The sequence below is a fragment of the Macaca fascicularis genome, chromosome 9 (genome assembly GCF_037993035.2).
Source record: "Macaca fascicularis isolate 582-1 chromosome 9, T2T-MFA8v1.1".
NCBI classification, from domain to species: domain Eukaryota; kingdom Metazoa; phylum Chordata; class Mammalia; order Primates; family Cercopithecidae; genus Macaca; species Macaca fascicularis.
The window spans coordinates 108696515-108706554 of record NC_088383.1 but is presented as its reverse complement, the minus strand read 5'-3'; the positions used below and the strand labels follow the sequence as shown (position 1 = coordinate 108706554).

General features: G+C 42.4%; 1 protein-coding gene across 4 annotated transcripts in view; it reads left to right on the top strand.

The window, feature by feature from the left end:
• The first annotated feature begins 2 nt into the window (after positions 1-2).
• COX15 (cytochrome c oxidase assembly homolog COX15) overlaps positions 3-10040 on the top strand; it is a 62516-nt gene continuing 52478 nt past the window's right edge. For all 4 annotated transcript variants that reach the window (XM_065521258.2, XM_065521257.1, XM_045361355.2 and 1 more), the window contains exons 1-5: positions 3-176; positions 2409-2590; positions 4563-4685; positions 4972-5158; positions 8350-8517. In XM_065521258.2, the coding sequence (XP_065377330.1) occupies positions 87-176; positions 2409-2590; positions 4563-4685; positions 4972-5158; positions 8350-8517 (750 nt within the window). In that variant the 5' untranslated portion in view covers positions 3-86. The remainder of the gene's footprint in view (positions 177-2408; positions 2591-4562; positions 4686-4971; positions 5159-8349; positions 8518-10040) is intronic.

Below are 10040 nucleotides of genomic sequence, written 5' to 3'. Positions count from 1 at the left end.
CCGGAAGTGCTTCTCTTTTCCGTGGCGGAGAAAGGAGACCGCAGAGCTCTGGGTTGTGGAAGAGGTGGCCGTGCACTGTCATCAGTATGCAGCGATTGCTCTTTCCGCCCTTTAGGGCCTTGAAGGGGAGGCAGTGTCTGCAGCTCCTGGCTCCTAGGGCAGCGCCTAGAGCACAGGTACCGCACTGCAGCGGACTCCGAGTCGCGTGAGCGGGGATGGAGTGAAAGGGCCGGGATAAAGATGATGGAGAGCCCCACATCACGTTTCCGGAGCTCCTTACAGTTTACTCACAACGCATTTCCTTGTGTTCAGAGCCCCTAGGTTCAGATCTGGACCATTGACCTACTATGTGGTATTGGCCAAGTTAATTAAACTTTCTGTTCATCGATTTCCTTATCTGTAAAATGGGGATAACAATACCTACTTTAAGGTTTGTTATGAGGATTACATTCTTTAATATACATCAGGCCTTTTGCACATGGTAAAAGCTTAGTAATTTTTACCCTTATAGTTTATTTTTGCTTAAAAAGTTCCAAGTAGTCAGGTGAGGAAGTATAACTGCATTCTACAGAGAAGGAAATTGAGGCTTAAAGTTACTTTTCTAAAGGTGACTCGGTTAATCAGAAGTAGGAAACTGAGCATGAATCTTTGGACTCAGGGGTATAGTCAGAAGAGGGCATGCATTTGCTTAACTAGTAATTATTGAGTGGTTATTATATATTAGGAACTGGAAAAAGAAAGATAAATATTATAAGACTCCTGCCCTGGAGGAAGTCAGTTTATTCATTTGTGAAATCTTTATCATGGTCTCGTTATATAAAGAAACAGTGTTAGAAACAAAGGTAGCAGAAGGGAGAGAGCAAGACTGACCAGACACTGCTACCCCAAAGCTCATAGTTTAGTGGGAGATACAAACAGATGAACCTGAAGGGACAGCGATGTGCTGCATAACAACATTTTGGTCAACAATAGGCCACAGATACAGTCATGGTTCCGTAAGATTATAACAGAGCTGCCTTTCCAAGTGTACCTTTAAAAAAAAAAATCTTTTTCTCTAAATTTCTTTTTTAGAGACAGGGTTTTTTTACTTGTCACCCAGGCTGGAGTGCAGTAGCATGATTATAACTCACTGCAGCCCCCAACTTGGAAATCCTGGGCTCAAGCATTCTCTTGCCTCAGTCACTTAAGTAGCTAAGACTACAAGTGTGCGACACTGTGCCTAATTTTTAAAAAAATAGAGATGGAGGGTCTTGCTATATTGCCCAGGCTGGTCTTGAACTACTGGCCTCAAGTGATCCTCTCACCTTGGCCTCCCAAAGCCTTGGAATTATAGGCATGAGCCTTTGCACCTGGCCCCATTTTTAAATATTTTATACCATATTTTTACTGTAATTGTTCTATGTTTAGATAAACAAATACCATTGTGTTACAGTATTTGGTACGTAACATGCCATACAGATTTATAGCCTAAGAGCAATAAGTCATACCATATACCTCAGGGGTGTAGTAGGCTGTATCATCTAGATTTCACTAAGTACTTCTTTTTTTTTTTTTTTTTTGAGAGGTGGAGTCTCGCATCAACGCATAGGCTGGAGTGCAGTGGTGAGACTTTGGCTCACTGCAACCTCCGCCTCCCAGGTTCAAGTGATTCTGCCATTTCAGCCTCTCAAGTAGCTGGGATTACAATCGTACGCCACCACGCCCAGCTAATTTTTGTATTTTTGGTAGAGGTGGGGTATCACCATTTTGGCCAGGCTGGTCTTAAACTCCTGACCCAAGTGATCTCCCTGCCTCGGCCTCCCAAAGTGCTGGGATTACAGGTGTGAGTCACCACACCCAGCCTTTAGATTTGTGTAAGTACATTCTATGAGGTTCACACAATGATGAAATTGCTTAAGAACGCATTTGGCAGAACATGTGCCCCTGTTGTTAAGTGATGCTTGACTATACATTACAGTGTATTAAGGGCTGTCCAGTGTGCTGTGGGAGTGACCTATTGCAGACCTTAAAGAGCCTGGGAACAATCCCAGAGGAGGTGACATGTAAGCAGAGATCTGCAGTAGGTATTATTAATCAGGCGAAAGGAAGTGTACAAGCCAGAAAGAAATGTTTAAAGACCTAGAGGTAAAAGAAAATATTCCATATCTGTAAGTAGAGTGAAGTCTGAGGGAAGTATTCAGAGATGAGAAAATTCATGTAGTTGGGGATAGGTTTGAGTGAGGCTAGATTTGAAACCAATTGGAAAACCAGCTGGAAGGTTGATGCAGTAATCCAGATAAGAGATGATGACTTACCAAGACATAGCTGTGGGGATGCTATGGCACTTCACCCTAATCAGAATGGGGTTGAGTGTGGGTAGCAGCCATTCCCTGTTTATCCAGTTGTAATTTGTCTATCTTGATCTTTAGTGTGATTGCATCAGGCGCCCTTTGAGGCCAGGGCAATACAGCACCATCTCTGAAGTAGCTTTGCAATCTGGAAGGGGTACAGTGTCTCTTCCCTCGAAGGCTGCCGAGCAGGTGGTGGGCCGATGGCTCCTGGTCTGCAGTGGAACAGTGGCTGGAGCAGTTATTCTTGGTGGAGTAACTAGGTGAGTAATTTGCTCATAGTGAGTCAGGTATTTTGATTGTAAGTAGAAGCACAGGTTGACTGAGGAGAAAGGAATTTTTTTTTTTTTTTTTTGAGACAGAGTCTCGCTCTGTCGGCCAGACTGGAGTGCAGTGGTGTGATCTCGGCTGACTGCAACCTCCGCCTCCTGAGTTCAAGCGATTCTCCTGCCTCAGCCTCCCAAGTAGCTGGGACTAGGCGCATGCCACCATATCCGGCTAATTTTTTGTATTTTTAGTAGTGACAGGGTTTTACCATGTTGGCCAGGCTGATCTCGAACTCCTGACCTCAGGTGATCTGGCCACCTCGGCCTCCCAAAGTGCCAGGATTACAGGCATGAGCCACCGCGCCCAGTTGGAGAAAGGAATTTTACAGAGCATCTAATCTAGCTCCCTTATTGTACAGATGGAGAAACCGAGGCCTTAAAGAAGGAACACATCTGATGGCTTGCCCTGCTATAGAACATTTAAGTGTTTTATTAGTAGGAGCCTTCTATAAAGATTGGTTTATGTCTTAACTGGTACCTGTGCATTGTTTATGTATCTTTTGTCTTTCAATCAGAGTCCAAGTTTGTCTCAAAACTTTTTTTACGGTTTGTTTGAATTAAACCCAAAGAAGTTCTGTGCATCACAATTGGTTCATGTTTCTTAGGTTCATTTAAATCTTTGAAGAGACTATAGATTTAGATATTCCTCTCTTTCCCCCTCTTTTAGTTGCTGAGGAAACTCGAGTCATTTGTCCTATGGTTATGCACAGTCTAGATTTTGCTGATTGCATAACTATGTGATATTTAACATGTTCCTTTATCCCGTCTACTTCCTGTGAATGAGTAGTTGTTTGATCAGATTCAAATTGGGGATGAGGGAGCAAAATACTTCAGTAGGTGAATAGAACATTCATGAATATCTGGTGTGTATTATAGATGTTAACAGCCATTAATTACCATTGCCTGGATCCATTGTTTCATTAGCATAGTAAAATTGTAACATTTTATTAGCTCAACTCTAAAAAGCTTTCCCTCATCATCAATCTGGATATCCCAAGGTATAATTTGTATAGGAAAGGCAGGATAAATACTTAATTCTTCTTTCCCTTTATTTACCAATTTTCAAAATAATAAATTGGTCCCCCAAATCCTCCAAAGGCAACAAATAAAGCATTTGGATTTTTAAGGCTTATTATGAGATCATAGGTTCAAACACACTTGATAATGTTTCAGTTCCTTGTGATGATGGTGTTAGTGATTTGCTCAGATTGTCCCATCTTTAGTCAGTGGGCATCTCCTGAAATTGGCTTTAGTGACTTTTTGGCAGGGCCCTAATTACCTTTGATAGCTTCCTTCCTTTCTAGCATGACAAGATATTCCAAGCTCATCTTGTACATTTCTTGCCTCAGGCCTAAAATCAGCCTTTTACTTTAGGAATCCTAACTCCTTTTGGTGAAAAAGTTTCTGGTTTTAATCAAATATACCTTCCTCAAATTCTCTTTACATTCCACATCCCTTATTTCAAAATACCTTATGTGTTATATAGGTTGTTATGAGCAAGTGCAACAAATTTGAATGTATTGTCTTTAAATTCACCCAAGAATCTAAACCTGTATACATGTAACAGATCTCTTTTCCTTGGGTAAGGAATGTTGGTTATGCATTTAGAACAGACTGCTTTGGCTGTAGGAGTTGAGTTTGCCTGTCAAGGAATGCTAGTGAAAGAAAGAATCGGGAAAAAAAATAAAAAAGAAAGAAAAGGATTGAGAGAATATAAGGGTAAATAAATTTGTACCTGATGGCAGCTATTTCTGACAAAATTCTAAGCAGTAAGAGAGAAATGTCTCAAAAGAGGAAACAATTGTGTTTACCTTTAACAAGATTAAGTTCAGATCCACTTGTTGCTATAAACCTTTTGTGAGTAATCCAGCCTTACACATACACCCCAACATTTCTTTCCCATCCTAAGGCTGACAGAGTCTGGCCTCTCGATGGTAGATTGGCATTTAATAAAGGAGATGAAGCCACCTACAAGCCAAGAGGAATGGGAAGCAGAATTCCAAAGATACCAGCAATTTCCAGAATTTAAAATGTAAGTATGAAAGAACATTAGGTAAACATCCCAGTAGGCCCATTTGATCTTTTGCACTTAAACCCTTCAGAATGGTTAGATTATTTCATGATCTTTGGTTCAGTTATGTTTAGTCAGCTTCTCTTCTAAGCCTCCAAATCCAAAGTCATCCTGAGGTCGTTGATGAGGAAGAGGGCAGACCTACCAAGTTGCAGGACTGAGAAAGAAAGTTTTTGCGTTCCATAAGAAAATAAAAATCAGAAGGATGTTTCCTCCTTCTTCTTTTTTGACTTTCCATTTCACCCAGCTTGAATCATGATATGACACTGACAGAATTCAAGTTCATCTGGTACATGGAGTACTCACACCGAATGTGGGGTCGCCTTGTAGGCCTTGCGTACATCCTGCCTGCTGCCTACTTTTGGAGAAAGGGCTGGCTCAGCCGTGGCATGAAAGGACGTGTTCTTGCCCTCTGTGGCCTCGTCTGCTTCCAGGTAAGATTTATTCGAGGTTGAGAAACCAGACATGCTCCCAGGAGCTTCCTAGTTGGCTTTTTTTTTTTTTTTTTTTTTGCGATGGAGTCTCGCTCTGTCGCCCAGGCTGAAGTGCAGCTCTGCCTCCCGGGTTCACGCCATTCTCCTGCCTCAGCCTCCCGGTAGCTGGGACTACAGGCACCCACCACCACACCTAGCTAATTTTTTGTATTTTTAGTAGAAACGGGGTTTCACCATGTTAGCCAGGATGGTCTGGATTTCCTGACCTCATGATCTGCCTGCCTCGGCCTCCCAAAGTGCTGGGATTACAGGCGTGAGCCACTGCACCGCGCCTGGCCCCTAGTTGGCATTGTTTTTAAGGAAATAATCTGAGTCACTTTAATAGAGTAGGTAAGAGCATGCATTTTAGTGTCACAGGCCTAGCTTCAAGCCCCAGCTCTGACACTTAGTAAGGTAAATTACCTAACCTCTGAAAGCTATGATTTCTTTACCTGTAAATGGGGATAATAACAGTGCCACCATGTACAGTTGTGTAAATTCTTTTTTTTTTTTTTTTTTTTGAGACAGAGTCTGGCTCTGTCGCCCAGGCTGGAGTGCAGTGGCCGGATTTCAGCTCAGTGCTCTGCCTCCCAGGTTTACACCATTCTCCTGCCTCAGCCTCCTGAGTAGCTGGGACCACAGGCGCCCACTACCTCACCTGGCTAGTTTTTTGTATTTTTTTTTTTTTTAGTAGAGATGGGGTTTCACCGTGTTAGCCAGGATGGTCTTGATCTCCTGACCTCATGATCCGCCCGTCTTGGCCTCCCAAAGTGCTGGGATTACAGGCTTGAGCCACCGCACCAGGCCCAGTTGTGTAAATATTAAATGAGATAATCCATATTTAAAGTACTTAGCTTTGTGCCTGGAATCAGTAAGCACTCGGTAGTATATTTTCACGTGCTGCAGGAAGTAGTTTGTTTCCCATCATGGGTGCCTCCCTAGGTTCTTGTCTCTTCCCTTTTTCTAACTTGTCTGCTGTAAGAAAGTGGGATCCCTGTGCTAGAATGCTACAGAAGCATACAGGAAAATTCCAAAAGAGAGAAACACTTTGTGGGATGAAAGATTATAGAATACCCATGTAGCTGAGAGAGATTCATATATAAATGGCAATTAAAATCATGTAAGTTGAGCGCCTCTTAAGGAAAGATTCCCACAATTAGCAGGTTAGTACTGCTAGGATGATGAAAAAAAAAAAAAAGTTGGGTGAAACTGAGCCAGGAATTAAGAGAGAAGACACATAGGAGTATTTGGGTCAAGGTATAGAGATCCTAAAGGAGATTATCAGAGCATCAAAGAAACATCATCAAAATTTAATCAGGAGGAAGCTAATTGGTTAATTTAACTCAGAAGTGGTAAGAAAGTGAGCCAATTAGAAGGGATTAAGGCCAGGCACAGTGGCTCACATCTGTAATCCCAACATTTTGGGAAGCTGACATGGCTAGATCACTTGAGGTCAGGAGTTCCAGACCAGCCTGGCCAACATATTGAAACCCTGTCTCTACCTAAAATACCAAAATTAGCTGGGCGTGTTGGTGTGGGCCTGTAGGCCCAGCTACTTGGGAGGCTGAGGCAGGAGAATTGCTTGAACCCGGGAGGCGGAGGTTGCAGTGACCCGAGGTTGCACCACTGCACTCCAGCCTGGGCAACAGAGCAAGACTCTGTCTAAAAAAAAAAAAAAAAAAAAAAAAAAAGGGATTAAGGAGGGAGATGAGAGAGAAGAAATAGAGGCAGCAGAAACAGGTAATTGTTAAACATTAATCAAAGTCTAATAGTAACAAGAGAAAGGCAGGTAGAACAAAATGAAAGTTAACATTTTAGAATTACAAAAACAAGCCAACACTGAAAACGGACTATTTGGGAGGCAGAAATTGAAGATGTCAGATGAGGTATGGGAGAAGAAAGTGGGCTAGTAAATCACACTGTGTATGTCTTCATCTTTCAATGTCTCATGCAGTTGAAATCAAGGTAATTAGAATATCCAGGGTAATCTTGAAAGGGGAGAGAAATGCTCAAAAAGATTTCCAGAAGAGTATATATTTAGAAGTGGCAGAATCCACCTCTTTGACCTGATTCTACTGAGCTGGGCAAGTGGGGGTGAAAGGGCTGTCTGATCTCATATGATTGGAACTGACAGTTGTTTGGTTAATTGAAAAAGCCAGTTAAAGCAGAGAATCATAGAATATGATACATACCATAAACTTTTAAGCTTAAATCTGTACGTTCATTACCAGCTTTTAAAAAATCAAGGCCTTTTCTTTGACTATGCATCCCCAGATTGGCCTTCAACTGCGGGTTTCTTATATCCCCATAAACTGTGCTTTTGCTTAAAGAGGAGTGGGAACTTAGATATTTGCAAAGCAATCTGCATGCAAAACCTTACTGATTTTTATGATTTTCCCCTGAAACTTTTATAATTGTCTTATTCCAACCTAACTTGATAGTAGATGTTTTTAAGCATTTACCTTAAAGTTTCTCCAGAACATTCAATCTAGTTTTATGAGATATATCCATGGACCTTTTTTTTTTTTCTTAAAGCTCATCAGCTATTGTTAGTGTTAGTGTATTTTATGCATGGCCCAAGACAATTCTTTTTCCAGTGTGGCCCAGGGAAGCCAAAAGATTGGACACTTCAGATCTAAGTAGTAGTTAAGTATTAATGGTGATATGTGAAGAATTGTGGATAAGTCATGAATCCTGGGACACTGCATACTGGGGAGGGTATGGAAAGAGGAGGGGTGGGTTAGAGAGTACTCCTGATAGCTCACTTCTTCCGTAAAGTTGAACAGATTAGATTAGGCTGGGCACAGTGGCTCACGCCTGTAATCCCAGTACTTTGGGAGGCCGAGGCGGGTGGATCACGAGGTCAAGAGATCGACACCATCTGGCCAACATGGTGAAACCCCATCTCTACTAAAAATACAAAAATTAGCCGGGCGTGGTGACAGGCACCTGTAATCCCAACTACTCAGGAGGCTGAGGCAGGGGAATCCCTTGAACCCGGGAGGCGGAGGTTGCAGTGAGCCGAGATCACACCACTGCACTCCAGCCTGGTGACAGAGCGAGACTCTGTCTCAAAAAAAAAAAAAAAAAAAAGAAAGTTCAACAGATCATTTTAACCTTGTTTTGTTTGCTCCATCTCTTGGGGATTCTAGGGTCTCTTGGGATGGTATATGGTGAAAAGCGGACTAGAAGAAAAACCAGACTCCCATGACATCCCTCGGGTCAGTCAGTACCGCCTCGCTGCCCACCTGGGATCAGCCCTGGTTCTTTATTGTGCCAGCTTATGGACCTCGCTCTCACTGCTGCTCCCTCCGCACAAGGTAAGAGTTGTGTGCAAATATGTCTTCAAGACCCTGCTTTCAATTCTTTTGGATATATATCTAGAAGTAGAATTGCTGAATCATATAGGAGGTGAATATTTTGCCAACATTTTATATTGGGAAAGGTGAAACAAATTGAAAAATAGATTGGGAGGGAGTACCAACAACAAGAAATATCCCAGTCACTTTACGTCTGACGCCCAGAGGGGATGGTGGATGGCAAAGTGAGGAAGATCAGAACAGAGGTGTTTCTCAACTTCTGGTGTGGACAAGAGCCATATTGTATTGTTTGTTAAATGGGGACCTGCCAGTTAAGTCTAATAATATAGTAAACCTTAGTGATTTTGTCTGAAGTATTTTTCTGTTTGCTGATTAAAGGAAAATACTAGCTTTTCATTTCATGCTTTGATTTCAAAGCAAGGTATGACATATTTTTGAGACCTTCATTAGTAATAGAGGTCTCAAGACACCACACCCTTATAGGACATTTTTTTTCCCTAGAATTTTTTTTTAAATGAGTCTTGGCCAGGCGCAGTGGCTCCCGCCTGTAATCCCAGCACTTTGGGAGGCAGAAGCAGGCATATCACCTGAGGTCAGGAGTTTGAGACCAGCCTGACCAACATGGAGAAACCCATCTCTACTAAAAATACAAAATTAGCCAGGTGTGGTGGCGCATGCCTGTAATTCCAGCTACTTGAGAGGCTGAGGCAGGAGAATTGCTTGAATCCAGGAGGCAGAGGTTGCGGTGAGCCAAGATGGTGCCATTGCACTCTAGCCTAGGCAACAAGAGCGAAACTCCATCTCAAAAAAAAAAAAAAAAGAGTCTTATATTAGGTATTGAAATCATGGGTTGACCTGAGTAAGCTGTTCCTGGAGAAAAGTTTGAGATGACAGCAGGACTCTTGAGTCGAATCATCCGTTAGGTACTTGGAGCCAGTAGCTAGATTCCAGTAAGGACCGGACATGTTGTCTTGGCAGTCATTCCCACAGAGAAGCCAAATTGGGTTGAAATATTGATATAGTAGACAACCACTGAGTAATTCCACATCTGAAACATAAGGAATTATTTGAAAGTCTCCTGACTTTCAAAGCCAAACTTCTTTTATTTATTTATTTGAGATGGAGTCTTGCAGTGTTGCCCAGGCTGGAGTGCAGTGGTGTGACCTCGGCTCCTGCAACCTCCACCTCCCGGGTTCAAGCAATTCTCCTGCCTCAGCCTCCTGAGTAACTGGGACTACAGGTGCACACCACCATGCCTGGCTAATTTTTTTGTATTTTTAGTAGAGACGGGGTTTTGCCGTGTTGACTGGGCTGCTTTTGAACTCCTGACCTCAGGTGATCCACCCGCCTTAGCCTCCCAAAGTGCTGGGATTACAGGTGTGAGCCACCGTGCCCGTCAAAGCCAAACTTCTAAAATGAATTCATTTTAATTCAAACTTCTAAAATGAATTCATTTTAATGGATTCATTTTGCCTGCATCTATAGCTGTTGCTTCCTGACAATCTATTCCTTCTTTTCAATCC